This window comes from Branchiostoma floridae, chromosome 14 (genome assembly GCF_000003815.2).
Source record: "Branchiostoma floridae strain S238N-H82 chromosome 14, Bfl_VNyyK, whole genome shotgun sequence".
NCBI classification, from domain to species: Eukaryota; Metazoa; Chordata; class Leptocardii; order Amphioxiformes; family Branchiostomatidae; genus Branchiostoma; species Branchiostoma floridae.
In genome coordinates this window covers 20,997,531-21,014,977 of record NC_049992.1, presented here as the reverse complement: position 1 = coordinate 21,014,977, position 17,447 = coordinate 20,997,531, and the positions used below count along the sequence as shown (strand labels likewise).

Below are 17,447 nucleotides of genomic sequence, written 5' to 3'. Positions count from 1 at the left end.
TATAAAAACCTTCATATGATAATCATACCTGTGAAGTTTACAGCCGGTCTGTAGGTGAGCCTCGTGAACACCCAGCCCATGTCATGTAGGGGATGCGGAGCTGCAGCTCCACACGAGTCCAGCTCTAACGGTCCTGTTGTTCCGCTCTTCACGTACGCTTCTACGACTGAAAACCAGTTGTTCTGACCCCTACACGGGTGGCTGGTGTTAAAGCTAACCTGATGTATTTGGTTTGATATCAACAGAGTGCAGTTGCTTTGTGCCTCAAAAGCCAGATTTATACTGTCTGAATTATCAACATCATATGCAGCTACAATGATCTGCAGATCTTTGTAAACGGCATTGGAAAAGCGGTTAACTTCAACAGTCAGTTCTACGGATAATGCTGGAGCCTTGGACACAGGGCTGTCGTTAGCGATGACAAACAGGACCGGGTCGTCATTGCGGGGCTCCACCTCCAGCACCAGCTGCACGCTGACGCGATGTGGAGCCATGTTGTTTGGCAGTATCTCTACAGCAGAGATGTTGATTGTGTCTGTGCCGAAATAATCCAGGCAGGGCTGGTACCAAATGATCGGAAACTCCTTAGGGGGAGGCAATAGTAGTATATTAGACATCATCTTCTTGATAGTACAATGATCGATTGATAGTTTATTTTGATCAACAGTCATCGTTTCCATTAAATGTGCATTAAAATGTCATTAATTTAACAACAGTGTTTGTGCATAACTGAATACCGTTTTCTTATCTTGAAAAAGCTTGTAAATGTAAATGTAAATGTTACCATTAGGTAAAAGTATAAAGAGCCTCGGAAAGGACGTTAAATGGGTGTACCATGTTTAAGGAGAGCCACACCTCGACCAACCAAACTTATCAAAAAATAGTTAGGGTCCTTCCCGGTGTGAGTGGTTCAAAACATACAGTCATTTGACCGCACCTGGGATAATTACTGTCTTATTGAGGTCACTTGAGGTAGCGACGAATGGCAGCTGCCCCACACCACGCCTATTGTAAGCTCCTCGCAACCCTGACGGCGAAGAGAGAGTAGTCAGTCAACCCAGCAACAATAACAGCCTTCACTAACCTCTCCGTCGCGCAGTTGAGCCCTTCCATGCTTGGGAGGAACAGTGATGGAAAATGAAAGCCGATCGTTCTCGGTGTCAGAATACTTGATCAGGATCGCCCTTTCTTCATCTTCACGAAGTGTTATGTACGCATCGGAACTGATGACGGGACGAGAGTTGAACAAGTCTTTGTTAACCGCAGCGAGGGCGAAGTGCGTGGAACCTTGGAAGAACTCTTCGGTTTCGTCTTCCGCTCTGAGCGCTCTTACTCGTCCCGGGTCTCGTTTGGTGCTGTACGTATTTGTTTTGCACACCTTGGAAAGCAAAAAAAGCGTATATTTTAACTACGACAAGTGACTAACTTTGGAAAAGCTTTACATGCCTAGCCATGTTTCAGTCTGATAGCAGTCATAACTATGATACCATGCTATATTGTTGATCAAAATACATGCAGACACGTAGTATATACGTAATCATTGCACAGTGATTGAGAAGAAATAGAAGTACCTGAAAACTTGCGTTATGTTTTGTCCATTCTATGGGCCTTTGTGGCTTCCCGCATGTTCTCTGCGCATCCTGCCACTCCCCATGTTCTAGACGTACAGAAGGAACAGTTTTTTTCTTCATTTTCTCTTTTGCAATCGAGTAAAGACTCATTCAGTTCATAGTAAAAGAAGAAATTCTGGACTAGTAGCAAATCCTCTAGCGTGTGTGTCATAAAAATAAATAACATGTTGAAACCATATGCGTGTGCCTGACTTATCCAGCTTTCGGCATCTGTTACAGATCAATACAAGTTCATTCAAGTTGGACAACATTGAAGTGTGAACTGGCCTATTTGACAGTTGTGCTCTTTAGAATGTTATAAATTAAGCTGAGTTACCCAAGTTCCAGTAGAGCAGACGTGGCTCCAGTCCGGGCTCTATGAGTGTTGTGTTGATAGGCAGGGTGATGTTGATGGGACCTGGTACCTCCACATTCCCAAGCGTGGTCACGAAGAAATTAACGCCCAACCAACAATTTACCCTGTTTCAAGAAGTTATGAAATTGAGGGCCACAACAATTCTGAATTTGGTCGCTGTACTGTAGCGTAGTAATAGCCGTCTGGCGTAAAGGCTGTTGTCCTAAAACGGGCGTGTGTAAATGTTGCACGACTTTCTCAAGGCGATAAGTCTACTTGGTCATCATTCACCTAAATCGAGTTAAAGGTTTTACTTATACATGCCATAACGAGAGGCCATGAGCGCAACATACGTAATATATTGTGTTATCCCTATATCTCTATCTATCTATCTATCTATATATATAATTTATATGAAGTTGGCTATGGAGATTTGTTTTCTATCCACTTTGCGTAGCAGTTAGTAATGTCAACTTGTTCGAAGATTGACTTGTACCTGATCCTAAGCCAGCGATCCGTAAAGTCCTTTGAAAGACGTGGGTCGGAGATGAATGATCTAAAGCCAGCTGAAGCGTCTGATGTGTAGTCATAGCTTTCAAGTAAGCCAGATACCAGCGTCGTTCCTCTTCGCAATCCTGAATTATAGTGTAAAGATTTGACTTTGGATAATATCTTAATATCATGAATCAATCAATGAAACTGAACTGAATCAATGATTATTACAGTATGCATTCATTTCATATTTATGGGTTTTATGGTTTGCTCGTCTGTTTAACCCTTTTAGAACGGCTTTTAAGGCCTGTGCCAACTTTCATCCCAGCCAATACAATCACATTGATGACATCATAATGACGTCATTACGTCATCAAGACGTCATAATTATTTGAATTTCACTCATAATTGACGTCTGCATCATTAAGAATTTGGTGGTCATATAAAAGCAGTTTTCGAGTAACATGAGTTAGAGGGACCGGGCCTAAAAAGACCCCCTCCCTCCCGCGCAGATTGACAAAAACGATTTGAATATGGTTAGGCACCTCCTTACCATAATGCACAGCAACCAACGGACACAAACTATTCTTCAAAATTATACTTATATACATTTAGATAAGTGGTAGTAACTGACCTCCCGGCGTTGTTATTAATATGGTATTAGAGTCTGACTTGTTCAGCACCACCTCCACTCCCTCGCCGCCATGGGACGTCACAACATGGTCCCGTGGTCCTGATCAGAAAAGGGTTCAGAATGTATGTAAAAGATAATGATCATTAGAGTGAAAGTTATAGACATTAAAAGTTTGCCTGATGCAATTATCGCATGCAACTTCCACAATCATATTCATTTACTTGTCTGGTACTATTTACCGTTTTTGGAGTATCGTATTACCTTGACGTCTAACCTTCATCGACGATGTAATTATTGAACTGATGCTTCCTCAATTCAAACATTCATCGCACTGACTGTTGAGACACAAAAACTAATGTGGATATGCGTGTAATTGTTTTGAAAGTCTTGTTTGATGTTTTGATGTTTATTTGCATTTTTACGGTGTCGATGCTGAATGGGATGATAACATCATTTCTAGTCGCAAAGCAATTATCTATTTATACTCACGGATGTAGGTTAACTTCTTCACATTAGCAGTTGCGCACCGGTGAGCACCATTGCAGGCAAGTATCTTTGGATACAAAGTCCTGCGACAAAAGTGTTATAATGCTAGATGACACGATCAAAGTACCTCCACAACGACATCTAGAAGTTCTTAAAATATTCTACTAAAGAATATTCGTATCAAAAGTTTAATCCTTCACATTTGTTTCCTATTCACATTATGATGAATGATTACCTGTTTGTGGTAACTGTCATAATATGACATTTGTACGCGATTGCACGCACTAATACGTAAACAGCCTGTACCAACCTGCCAGGCTCCATGACAAATCTACCAGGCCCCATCATCTGCTCTACTTCAGTACTCTGCTGTACGTCCGTGATGTTCACGACTTTGCCGCCAGTTTCTACCTTCCCGTCCGCGATGACAACATTGCCGGAGTCATTAAAACCAACTCGAGTCTCTGGGAAGACGTCATCGATTCCGTCCTCACTACTACTCATGCTAAGGTCTGAATAAACAACACACGGCACATTCAACGTGACAGCTGTTGTCAGGCGTTATAGATTCCCCTACCGAATTATTATCATAAAGAAATCGGCTTATCAATTCTATTAATAAGTATTAACTTTGAATGAACAGCTGTGGGGGTTGTTGTTATCTACTTACATATGGAGGTGATGGCTTGTTCCTCCTGGGGACGCTCCCATGAGATGCCAACGTGCGTAAGGTCAGTCAACTCCACTACGTCATCAGGGTAGACGTCATCTAATACATCCACGCCAAACAGCACAGCTGTGCTCATGCTGGTGACATTTGGGTACCCCAGAAGCACTTTGACGCCTAATAAAGAATAAGAATAATAAATTAAAATCTTATCTTGATAACATTTTAATAATAATGTAATAATTGGAATTACAATGGTTATGCTGCAATGAGTTATTGTCAACAAAATGCTAAAAGAAAAGGTTTTGCCTAGTTAATTGCCGTCTGATAGAATCTCTTGAAACTAAAGAGCAACTGATTTTAAAAATGAGATTCATTTCAGCTGTCAAACATTCAAATTTATTCATCACCTGATGACGTCACCGAGCTGTTTAAGCCTGCACCGTTCACTGCCACAAGAGTGACGTAATAAGTCAATCCATGATGCAGAACACCCTCGAGGTCAGAGTTCACGGCCATGTCCCGAAGACCATTAGACTTAAGCCGCTGGATGTCAGTCCCCCATGGAGCCGTTCCTATGGCCCAGAAATACTCAGCAATCTGCAACAAAACGACATTTTATATAATATTCAGGTAGAAGTGCTGACTATTACTAATGCAGACACGTATTGATAGATTCAATACCTGACTCTCCCTGTCGAAGGCGCTGTACCTGACAGCTATGGTGCTGTTGCTTCCCTGGTACTGTACTATCTCTTCATCGTCCCACGACATGTCCACGTGGTCGACACTCTGGATATCCGGAGATGTGACGTCAATGTACACACCACTGGAGGAAGCCAACGTTGTGCGGCCAGACCCTACAGTTATAATCAACAAAGCGGTCATATGTTACGGTACCAGAAAATGACTTTTAGTTAGCAAAGTAATGATAAAACACAAGAATGACATTGGAAAACCCCGATTATTAATAAACTGTATCTCATCATATTATTTTCCAATAAGTCAGAGACCTTAAAGTGCTCTCCAGAGATAATGCTTGTTTATTTGTTTCTTCGAATCAATTAAAGTCCTAAAATATACATACTATTGTACATACATGCTATAAAACACATAAGGTAGTGTCTAGTGAGAGCTGGTACATGGTACTGTAAATGGTGGGTGTCCGTTCGTTTTGGTGTCTTCTGTCACTTCAAACTTGGGACCGTGCGAGTCTGGTGAAGGGTTGTTACAGACAATGGGTCCACAGGAATCTATGTGATCTGTGAATGAATCTCTCTTAGTTTTTGGTACAACCAGCCGATTAATTGTGATTTGGTCGTTGTAGCATCGGCACATATAGGATGTGCACTTGTAGTTAGGGGGCTTTGTTGACGAGTACGACTGCAAATATTCGGTTGACCGGATGTTGAACCTATAATATGGCGGCTCATACCAGTCAAAAGCCAAAGGATTTTAAAACGCCAGTGGGAGTCGAATACTCCACAAAACAAGTTTTCACATTCTGAATCAGGTCAAAGTTCTGGACCTGATACTGTAAACCTAAACCGTACCTGGGCCTGGATGTTTTGTACCTAATTCTCTAATCCTGAGCCGGACCTCGACTTGAATTTTATGTACCGGTACCCACCCCTAGTATAAACGTTTAACGTTTTTAATGAGGCAATTAGTGAACAATAAACGTGTCCCATACCTGTTACAGCCTTAACGGTGATGTAGTAGACCGCAGCACCGTCTGTAACGTTTATACCATCCAGCTGCTTGAAGCTGACATTAGGAGTGAGAGTCAGGTTGTCTATCCTGACATGGAAGGCTGAAGAGCCCAGACTGGAGCAGTCCGGGTCACAGTCAAACTTGTCACATGGCTTCACACAAGGCACGCAGGGTCGTGCGACCTAACAACCAAAGAAAATACGTATACGTGTATTTCTGCACAGTTGATAAGTCTCAAAAGACTTCTTGTACATTGTACAGTAAGTGGCATTGTGCAAACAAGGCTTTGAGTTAAATACAACTCTGACTTATATTTCTATTTATAGGAAGTTGTGCAGCAAATCTACGATGATGAGTACTTGAAAGTGTATACAGATTGAGATGAAATCTATCTGACCTCACGGAAAGGCGCGACATCATCCTTCAGCTTCTCGGTCCCCACTCCTGCGTAAAAGACGGAGATACTGTTGTCCCCGGGACGGAATGGGTCTCCATAACGGCACAGGTTATCAGCGCTTGGCGGGAACCTGCGAAATGGTTAAGTTCATTTTTGTATAGTTTGGACGGATTTTATTCAACTAAGTTGAAATGCATCGCTAATGTGCATTGGCCGATTATGACATTGTCTTCCCTATCTTAAATTCTACTTTATGACTTTTACTTGCAGTTTCAATTTCAAAACTAAAGATAGCTCACCTGCAACAAAACGATGCGTATGTCAAACAAATGGATAATTAAGATTCTTGATGGAATTTGCAAAGGTGTCGTTTTCCAATGTTAATTAGTATTAAATCAGCCACGACTTATATGATGTGTAATGGATTATGCGACATTTAGTCAGATTTGTGCTGTCCGGTGCTTCATGTGGGTTTGTCCACATTTTTTACAAACCTCAGGTCTCTGAAATATGCATTAGTTTCGGGACTGCGGAAGACGTCTTGCACTTCAGGTACGAAGTCGTCCCGGTTCCAGACGGCCAGGGTGAGCCGGGCCTGGTCGCTGAAGACTGGGATGCCGTTAATGATGGTCAGCGGTCTGCCGTCTGCGATAAGCTCCAGAATCCAGTCTTCCTACAGTATACAATACGAATTTATACTGATTAGAACCCAATATGTTGATATATCATCGTTTCGAAAGATTGGTCCAAAAATACCACAAAGCAGCAGAGATGTGGATATGAAGGATACGAAGAAACAGTGAGTTTTTGTACTGACCCCAACAGCGAAAGTCTTCCCTATAGTAACTTTTAGCTCGTACGAATGCCATCCATCTGTTGGGTCAAAGTCCAGGCGGACCATCTCTCGCCGAGGTGGAATCGTGTCGTTTTTAAAGCGGCACCACAACACAGCGTAGTGACCCTCCACACCTCCAGCCACGATACCTTTACAATATGATTGTCGTAAAAATTGAATTATCAAGTGATTTAGAAATTGATTAGGTAAAGATATACAAAAAGAAACTTTGAAATTGTCAAACATGTATGAAGCATGTCCATGTCGAATGCTTAATACTGCAAACAATATTATGAAGAAGCAGACTCTATTGTAGGTACACACATTTCCTCACCTTGGTGAATTTGAAGTCCACAACTTCTATAGGAAACTCGACTTTCAGAAGTCTCACTTGAAAGTTCATAACTTGCAAAGGTTATATCATAACCCATTGTATCTGTCGCTGGTTCCGTCGTTGTTTTAAGCAGTGGAGTAGATGTAGTTCCTTTCATGTGATAGTGGGTACAGTTGCAGAAGCAGTCATCGTTGTCAGCAGGAGCTAAAGTTGTGAAGTAAAACAATATTTCAAAGGTTTTTATATATTATGATAAACAGCGAGAAAATTTCGTTTTCTTATACCATCTATTCTGATAACAATATCAAATGGGGTTAACGTTAGCTTTGATATGGCTGCTGTGGTTCTTCTGTGTTTGTTGTTGAGTGTCTGTCGTTGATGGAGTAGTTGGTAAAGTTCTAAAGAGAAGTCGCCTAGAAAAGTAGTTAAGAGGAATCCATCCAATGATCTGGAACGAATCAGATGTTGTGAATTTGAATGGGAAAAAAAGTCAGAAGTTTTTTTGCCATGGCTGGAAGTAAAATTTGGTTGCCGATTACGCTACTACTGTGTTAATGATTCCTTTCGACCAATTTCCAACTGTTCAACTACTCGTAGTTATACGAGACAGCCCGGACCTTTCACAATCTACCGTCGATCAGTGAATTTATTAACATTTGGAAACATTTGTGTGGCGCAACCAACAAGACTTCAACATCACAGAACAACAGTTAACCACAGATGACCATGCTCACGAAGGAGTCCCAACGATGATCTGGGGAATATTGGGAGTTGAAATGAGGCCATAGACAACTATGGGTGAAATGGGGTTTTACCTGCTGTTGCATTTGTGGAAGCCCCTGCTATATTTTTTAGACAACATGTACAATCCGTCGGTTCAGTATACGTAGCTGCTTCCTCCCGAGCCCACTGCTCTACTGGAGCCTCCAAGTCTCCCACCACGCCTGCCGGACCGTCCCAGAACACAACACTGGTGACGGCTTTGATGTCACCGCTCGCAGCGATCATGTCGAACCTGTAGGAGCCGCCTCCCTGCATGTCTGCCCGGGTGGAGTACGCACCTGAGTACATCCGTGTCTGTTGTACATCTCTCGACATGGTGATAGACAAGCCATCGTCACCAAACGTTATCTGTGGGTAATAAATAAAGCAGGATTTCTATACATAAATTGCACGTATTCTGACAGAAAATAGAATTGACCAATACAATATAGGAAATAATCAACATGAAAGAATGTTGAAAATGAAATATCCCCATGTAGGAAGGATTAGCTCTACACTTGTTCTATTTCTAACGAAAGTTTATGTTGTATTTCAAAACATGCCTTATATATAACTTATACCTGATCTTCAGAAAACAGTATCCTGTGGTCAGTCTTGAGGCCCAGAATTGAGTTTGAAGAGACAGAATCCCATCCGACCTCCTCAGCTTCCATTAGATATTGACGGGAAGGACACCGTTCGCCATCGTGGTTCGGCAGATAGATGAACGTACCTATTGTTATAATGAGTAATAAGATTTATTCAGTAGCTTGTTGATGAGAAATAAACAAACAAACAAACTAACTTTCCCTGAATACCAACAAACTAACTTTCCCTGAATACATTAAAATGGCTTAGTTAATTAGTTAAAAGATGTAACTGTTGTTGTTTAATGATAGGTTTTGTTGACAACAAAAGCTACAAACAACACATGCTAATGAATATTGTAGTCTCCAAACATGTGCTCATTTTACCTTCCACGGTAGTTGTGGAACTTTGATGAGTGACGTCACTGCTGAAGTCCCGCCCATCTTTTACCGTTCCACCAATCGGATCCTCCAGATCCAACAGGATGGGTGGAGACTCCGTTATGATTGACAGGCCTGCCTTGTTGAAGGTTCTCAGCCTTACGAAATACGGAATGCCAGACTAAAAAACAGAAACCACAATATCATTGCAGTTACACAATTCATTGTAAAGGTATGTCCTTAAGACATATAATCATCCGACCGAGCTGGTTGCACAGATGAACATGACCCTCTCTCGATCCCTCCCTACCCTTCATAGCATTGGGCAGATTTTTAGCCAAGCAGGATGCATCCTGATCAGGGCTCTAGCCAGCGTCCGCTTTACCGTCAATTGACAGAAATTTGCTGCGTGTGACAGAAAAATTTTAAAACCAATCCGTCAACCTTGACGGACAAAAATCCTTGGTGGAAGCTACAGGCAGCCATCCACGGTCGTAAAAGCCGCACACCGTTTGTTTTGCTATTGTTATTATTGTTGACGAAGTGTGCAGGCGCCCTTTCGCATACGATAATCTCATTAAAAACCTGTTTTTCAAGGTCTCAGTTCAGTCTTTTTGACTCCCGGAATAGTGTTTTCGCGACAATTGGAACTGGCTGACGAAAAAAAAATGAGCTGGCTAGAGCCCTGATCCTGATAGACAAAATGACCAAAATACAGTTATGAAATCAAAACACACTAGCCAAACCATCATCTGATATAAATCTTTAAATATATATGTTAAGCAAATCATATCTTTGTAGATTTACAGTTAAAGGTTTTACTTGTTGTAGGCTAATATTCAGTAATCCCCATGCTGTCTTCATCACGTACGCTGACATATGGCCAATTGCTGAGTATTCACCTGAAGTGAGATGTCTGTTACAGTGTATTCGGTGTAATTGGACGGAACCAGTACAAACTCCGTTTCTTGGAACCGTTCATCAGCGTCCTCTGAACAGGCTGCCCCTGAGAACACGGCGATCTCGTAATGATCAATGCCGCTCTCTGGGTCAGAGAAGTCAGCCCAGGAAACATGCAGTTCATCAGTTCTGCTTGAGTAAGATACAGCCTGAAGGAACAGAAAAAAAAACAAACTTATATGACATGATCAACTAAAAAAATAATAATCAAAAATTCGCTCGGCGAAACACATTCTATCTGGCCATTACTGCGAAAGAAAATATAAAACGAAATGACGTTAATAGGGCCTTTACGGTATGTAGGTACTTGACGATAGCTTAATGTGTATAAATGATATCATTATTTGTTCTTAGAATGTCCCTTGTATCAGAGCAAGGAAGACAGAGAAAACATACGAAATCGAATACTTACCTTGTCTTTGTAAGGCCCGGGCCAGACACTTCCACCGGAAGGTGGAGTGACGTCAACAGTTACAAGTGATGACGCAAGCGAACACTCCGCTGACTGGTCCGTTACTATGACAACAACTATATATGTTTTGTTGTGGAGGAGTTCGAGGTCTTTAGCTTCAACTGCCGTATCCTTGCCCACGTTGGTTAGCGGATGGACATCAAATCTGCCCATCAAACTGGCACATTCCTCAGTCTCTTCCACCTCACATATTTGCTGAAACATGTAACTCTTTGATTACAGTTGTATCATTGACAGGAGGTGGTTGTTATTATTGGCTACTTTATATTTACTTCCATGTATACTTTATACTACAAACTGAACTGACAACGGCTTGAATTTCATCGTCTTGCGAGACGGAAGGATGCCAACAACTTTATATTCGGCGTCATAAATTTGATGAAAACATAAACATGACGGGAAGATTGGAATACGTTATTATGGAAGCCAGAGATTGGCAATTTTGTTTGTTTTAACCTTTATTTATGCAAATAGGCTGCTTTTCATTGATGTCATGAGGGAGGTAAGATGCAATATAACAGAGATACAAATTCATGTTCATAAGTTTCGGGAGAATTTTGATATTATAGTATTACCACTACATTTACCAGTTCTCTGCATTCTAAGTGTGTTAGATTTCCATCCATGGTTCCGATTCCCCAGTGGCTGTACAGAACTGAGAGAGAAAAGGCGAATCCTTTCCAGGAGACCGACAGTCCGGCGGTAGACGAAATATACCTGTCGACGACAAAAAACTATTCTTAATGGGTACTTTTTTTTTTCTTTTTTTATTAAGCTTACATCGCAAAAAAAACTCGGCAGATCTTTCGTGGCTCAGAACACTCCTTATGCCACCGGTAGATCTGTCTGGAGATTAGACCGTAGCACGTCCAGAAAGACTTTGAAGTTAAGCTGCAGTACAGTAGGAAGCTGCTTAGAGGCCAATTGTCAAACATGATCATGATAATAATCATGATAAGCCTTTGTCTTCGTCTTACGAATACCTACCCTAATACCAAATATCAAAATAATCCATTCACAGCTTCTAGAGTTATGCTGTTTACATATATTGCACAGCCACTCTACCATGGCGAACCTTAAAACATAAACGTCTTGGCAAGATATTGAACTATATACTTGATGAAAATCCATAGCAGCATTTGGTAGAAATAGCATTATGATGGATATGGCTAATATCATTAAAAAATAAATTTCTAACCTGCTGACGTCTACTTGTCCAACTGATAAGACCTGCCCACCATAGCCCACTTGTATACCGTTAGAAGTCATCTCCGCTACGGACGTTGATACGCTGTGAGCCCTGACGGTGGTGTAGTATGTTGCCGAGCGAGGAATTAGCTTTGCAAAAAATTTAAAAGAAACCTTCATCAGAGGTAAGTTTCCAGTCTTCCATATCAAGTATCTGAGGTATCTAAATAAATGATGGAACGCTTTGATTAAAATGAAGTCTTTAAGTAATGTTAAGTGTGCTGGAATAATTAAAATACCTGTAGATTGTTGAACGTGTGTGTTTGGTTCAGCCCCACATTGACGTAAGGATGTACGTTGTTCCTGGTTCTGGGGAAGCGGCGGTCAGTCCCAAGGGCTACCTCATAGTACTCTATCGTCTGTTCTTTGTCTTCCTCAAGTTTTCCTTTAAAGTATACCAAAGCATTGTGGTTAGGATTAATATGATGAGAAATGTCAAATTTGTTAACACCGCATATCTTTCTGTAGATTGTACGTACCAATTGCATGGCCTTTAAGATTGCGGAATATTTTATCGCTAGTGTCAACAAGTAAATCACTTACGGGTTTTGAACGATTGCATTAATTTTGCTCTAAACCAGTTAAGCCTATTCTGACGGGGTGGGGGTTTTTGAAGCCCTTGTCAATTTTCATGCTGCATGGCGTCCAAATGCTAGAGCCTCCAATTGTGGGGATTTTTTCAAAATCAAAGATGGCAAACATTGTACAAGATCAACTTTAACTACCTTATTATCCCTTAAAATGTGTTACTATCTGTTTTTTCAACATATGATGATCGTCTTTTGCGATTATTTGCTATTAAAAGAATTGTTGAAATGCTGTCGACAACACAAGTCGTAGATGACACTATTAATATGTTATCTACACTTTCTTTAGTTTTTTGTGGCATATCTTGAAGTTTTATAGCAATATCCTTTTGTTGATTCCAGACAGTAATAAAAGTTGATGACGTCATATCCATTTAAAATTAGGATAAAATGAAGTCATTTTGTACGTTTCTTATATTATTTGTCTACATTCAATCTGTAAAAAACTTGGTGGTCATACTTTTCGCGGGGGTTTTAATTTCGCGGTAGCACCATGCACTGCAAAATCCCCCTGCCCCAGATTGGTAGAAAAAGCCCGGCCTGAACAAGATTAACATCAACAACATCAGCCTAAAATAATTGAATTAACTCTTAGATTACTTGTGAAAAAAGGATTGAGGAAATTTATCTCACCAAACCTGTCCCAGTTCGCAGATAGGGAAGTGACTGAAGGCTGAAAGTTCAGGTCATATCCGACGATGTCACCGTCACGGACCTGCAGTATGATACATACATACAAAATTAAATAGACACTGACGGAGTTGAATGTACTTGATTAAGAAACAGACAATATCTTTGGTCAAGAAACATACATAATATAAATGCTGAATAGCAGATTTAGCTTTGTGGAATCATGCAAGAAAACGGAAGTAACACATCTACAGTACAGGATACAATTTTGTAAACGCGTGTCTGAGAAAAATCGACAAAATCAAGTGGGCTCATAACTCCGCAGAGCTACATCCCCCCCCCCCCCCCCCCAGGTAAGAGTCTCGACAGAAAATTACCCTTAATTTCTGTTTTAAGACACAAGGCACATGTACAGGATAATGACCGCTAAAACAGATGTGGACTGGACATGGAAAAGGATGTGTAGATTACAGGCAAAACCTGGAGAGACGGCCTGGAGCCCTACAGGCAGGCATATCATCTGTAGCTGTGGCCTACGCTCCGAAAGAGGCAAATGAGCTAACTAAAGGTAGGTCAATAAGCAAGTTGTATCGGCACAGATACTACAACCTAGACACATTATAGATAAAAAGCGTGAACACGAACCTCTCCGGGAATGAGCGGTTCCAGCATGACCGTGATGCCGTCCGACCTGACTGTGTACGTGAAGTCCATCTCGTTTGTAGCTCTTACAGCAACGAAGAAAGTTTGGCCGTCATGCATCTTCAGTTCGTTGTTGTTACCATACGTTTGACCTTCGTACAAAATATGACATAGCAAAATGTATATGCAGTGTGTATAATTGGAGGGAATAAGTAATCGTGAATGATTTTCTTACAAGTTATCTGTCTCTTTGGAATTTCTGTCCTTACAAAGAATTGAAGAAAAGGGTTGCGCAATTACGAACATAAAGCGAATCTTTTTGGTGAAAATCAACAATTCATAATAATGTATGTGAATGCATTTTGCACTTTCGTTGCAAAGGCTTAACATTTCTATTAATTCTGTTAGTAATTCAAATGCCTACCTATGAATCCATTCATAAATTTGTGTTTTAATGACACTGTTGTTAGAATACTTCTACATACGCTCAGTCGTTCTGGCTTGTTAGTTTTTTCAATTGTTTATTGTTTATTCTTTCCATATCAACTGGAGCGGAGGGCGAGACAAAACAATTATAATATTATGTGCAAAATGCACAATGAATAAGACATAAATACAAAGTACAGAATGAAATTGGGGTTCGATTAATGTGTTATTGTGGCGAAACACGTAGAACAGGAGCAAAGTCCAGATGCACGGTTATGTAGGTGTTTGAACAACTGTCGTTTAAAGGTGGATATGTGTGAGGACTGAGGGACACAGTGGCCCGTGGCTCTCAGGTTTCCAAGGCTTGGTTCTTCAATTTTAGTCATAGATATTGTACCTGAAGGGACTTCAGTAAAAGGCTGCATGACGGTGCCGTCCACCTTCAGGATACTCCACTCGTACTTAGAGATGGGACACGGGTCTCCGCTGAAGTCCCAATTGGCAGACAACTCCTCATTGTGGTCTTGATAATCCCTAGGAAAGAAATGATCTACGTAAGCACATACAAAGTTACACCAGAGTGAACCCATAAACTAGAGATACAGGGAAAAGTAAACATGCTTTGTTCTATTGACAAATCATTGGATTGGTATTGCAATACTGTTATTTCTTATATAAGAAAGGCAGTGATTCCGTGAATAGTGGCAAAAGGTTGGTGAGGTCATTCTATGCACATGTGTACACAACCAAGTGTTTGATTTAACCGTTTTGGTGACCATCTGTTACCATAGGGCAATTCCTACAGGTCCACATTGCACTACAGCACAGCTTACAGATGCTGTAAATAACATGATGTACTTACAAATCCTTTGTAAAATCCTCTCCATCCCAGACCACGGGATGTTCGAAAGGCGGACGCCCTGCACTAAGACGGCTGATGTAAACACCATTTGAGGTGGATACAGTCGACAACCCTGAAACAACAAGATTTTGAAAGTACTATAACACACTAAATGTTTTAGTATGTTGCACGTTCGACGAATAAAAAGACACCTTTCGGATAATTGTATGAGGATTAAAGGGAACAGAAAGAACACATTTGTGATGAATTCAATAGAATCTCACCCGCAGCATTGGTCCCACGTACTGTAGCAAAAACATGACGGACATCTGTCAGGTCCAGACCTGATATGACCACAACATTCTGCACGGTTTTGATGACTGTAAAGTCCTGTAGCTGCCCACCTCCCTGGCTGGTACCCAGCGCCACTTCATACCTTGATTATAATAAAAGGACAAGTTAAGATATAACTCTAGTTTACCTTTATCTGCGGTGTTATCTATATCCGTTGTTTCTAAAATCAGGGTATTCAGGGATATCAAGTCGACAGACGGTTGTTTCGAATTGTTGTAGATTCGAAATATTGTAGTTTAAAAACACCGTCTGTCGACTGGATACCCTGTTATTAAACGACGGATTTTAGTTATCCCACGGATAAAGTTTAACTTGCGTTACATTAGGAAAAGTTCACTCATCCTCCGTGAATAATCAGTTGATGCGACATGGTCAGGCACAACAACGAAAATTTGCGTCTTATCACCTTGGAAACGAAAACCTGTCTTCAGGATTTACAAATTTATATTTCGTGAGATATGTGCTTCTTGTGCTGCGTACCGATATATTTATTGTTAAACAATATAGATATAATGTGGTTAATGTTTAAAGATAACAACCAACTTCAGTACATTAAAAAGTTTCCTACCGTGTGATAGAGCTTTCCGGGTCATGGAAGGGTTCCCACGCCACAATGACTTGAGTGAGAGAATCCTGGCACTTCACATCCAGAGAATTACATTCTGTATGGCACATACAGCGCTATTCACAAGGCATCTTGATTAAGCAGTTATATGACAACGTTTGATTCAAGAATTGTATTTCTATGGGTATTGTTCAGTAACTGTCTCTATATTGATTCCACGAAACATTATGATAGTTGTGCCTTTGGTAAAAGTAAAGGAGCAAACCTTGTTCAGAAATGCAGGTCTTTGCTCCATGTCTGGTGGTCACATTGACATTTTCAGTCCCACTGAGTTCAACCACCACACCGGCTATTGGTGGGGTGTTGTCAACCACTATTGGTGCAGAAAACGCAGCTTGGGAGTCCTCAACAGCGTTGTAGCCAACAACAGTGACGTAGTATGTAGCATCATGTGTCATAGTGACACCTGCAAACAGCAAATATAACAGTAAATTACCTGAAAATTATTTATAGAGAAAGAGGGAGAGGCAGAAAGGGGTGGGGAAAAGAGAGAGCGAGCGAGAAGGAGAGGGGAAGAGAGAGAGGTAGGGAAAAAGGAGACATGGAGAGACGAGAAAGAGCCGGAGAGAGAAGGAGAGGGAGAAGGGGTAAAGATGGAGACAGGGAAAAAGACGGAGACAAGGAGAGGGAGAGAAGGGGAGTTCGGGAGAGAGGTAGAGTGGAAGGAAAGGTAGAGAGAAGGAGAGGGGAAAATGAGAAAGCTGGAGAAGACAGCGATAAGGAGAGACAGCGAAAAGGAGAGGGGAGAGAAAATGAGAGACGAGAATGAGAAGAAGAAAGCAAGGAGAGGGAGAGCAAGAATGAGAAATGGTGAGAGGGAGGGAAGGAGAAATACTTAGAAAGGAGGAGAGAGAAAAGAGCAGGACAGAGATAGAGAGGGAAAGGGAGAGAGGATGGAGGGAGAGAGAGAAGAAAGTGAGAGAGAAAGAGACGAGAAAGAAAAGAGAGAGAAATGGTTCATGGAATTAAAACAACGCTGGCAGCACAAACGGCTAATTTATTCTTGATTCTTTTTTTGCTTTCTTAGGAAACGGCACATTGGTATTGAGCAGAAAACAATTTTTTGTTGACACGTATTTTGATATGAAATCAACAGTCAGGTACCTCCAGGACTAAAGTGCGTTTGATGACTGGGGATCCGTGTGAAGTTAAAGATGGAGTCACCTCCCTCAGCTTCCCCAACACCAAACATGTAGTACTGGATGGTGCTCTCCGTATCGTAGAACCTGTGCCAGTGACAGGACAGCTCACTGGAGTCTTGTACAAACTGGGGACAGAAAACCTCACCGGCAACAGGAGGCGTCTCGTCAACAGTCAAGCTTCCCGAGATAGCCTGTCCCCAAAGGCCAACCTTGATAAAATCGAAGAGAAATGCAATTTACATGTAAGATTGAGTGGCGCAGCGGCAG

At 41.3% G+C, this 17,447-nt stretch overlaps 1 protein-coding gene across 1 annotated transcript in view; it reads right to left on the bottom strand.

The window, feature by feature from the left end:
* LOC118430698 overlaps positions 1-17,447 on the bottom strand; it is a 36,778-nt gene that overhangs the window by 4,174 nt on the left and 15,157 nt on the right. The window contains exons 20-51 of the mRNA XM_035841690.1: positions 17,143-17,389; positions 16,244-16,444; positions 15,982-16,075; positions 15,344-15,495; positions 15,081-15,192; positions 14,616-14,752; positions 13,796-13,944; positions 13,154-13,235; positions 12,173-12,318; positions 11,884-12,023; positions 11,273-11,402; positions 10,626-10,880; positions 10,156-10,362; positions 9,260-9,434; positions 8,867-9,018; positions 8,339-8,654; positions 7,524-7,727; positions 7,172-7,338; positions 6,849-7,027; positions 6,355-6,484; positions 5,938-6,139; positions 4,929-5,104; positions 4,655-4,844; positions 4,248-4,421; positions 3,888-4,089; positions 3,581-3,660; positions 3,092-3,190; positions 2,462-2,600; positions 1,948-2,090; positions 1,572-1,657; positions 1,085-1,378; positions 29-584 (exon numbers count right to left, since the gene is read on the bottom strand). Of these exons, the coding sequence (XP_035697583.1) occupies positions 29-584; positions 1,085-1,378; positions 1,572-1,657; positions 1,948-2,090; positions 2,462-2,600; positions 3,092-3,190; positions 3,581-3,660; positions 3,888-4,089; positions 4,248-4,421; positions 4,655-4,844; positions 4,929-5,104; positions 5,938-6,139; positions 6,355-6,484; positions 6,849-7,027; positions 7,172-7,338; positions 7,524-7,727; positions 8,339-8,654; positions 8,867-9,018; positions 9,260-9,434; positions 10,156-10,362; positions 10,626-10,880; positions 11,273-11,402; positions 11,884-12,023; positions 12,173-12,318; positions 13,154-13,235; positions 13,796-13,944; positions 14,616-14,752; positions 15,081-15,192; positions 15,344-15,495; positions 15,982-16,075; positions 16,244-16,444; positions 17,143-17,389 (5,716 nt within the window). The remainder of the gene's footprint in view (positions 1-28; positions 585-1,084; positions 1,379-1,571; positions 1,658-1,947; positions 2,091-2,461; positions 2,601-3,091; positions 3,191-3,580; positions 3,661-3,887; positions 4,090-4,247; positions 4,422-4,654; positions 4,845-4,928; positions 5,105-5,937; positions 6,140-6,354; positions 6,485-6,848; positions 7,028-7,171; positions 7,339-7,523; positions 7,728-8,338; positions 8,655-8,866; positions 9,019-9,259; positions 9,435-10,155; positions 10,363-10,625; positions 10,881-11,272; positions 11,403-11,883; positions 12,024-12,172; positions 12,319-13,153; positions 13,236-13,795; positions 13,945-14,615; positions 14,753-15,080; positions 15,193-15,343; positions 15,496-15,981; positions 16,076-16,243; positions 16,445-17,142; positions 17,390-17,447) is intronic.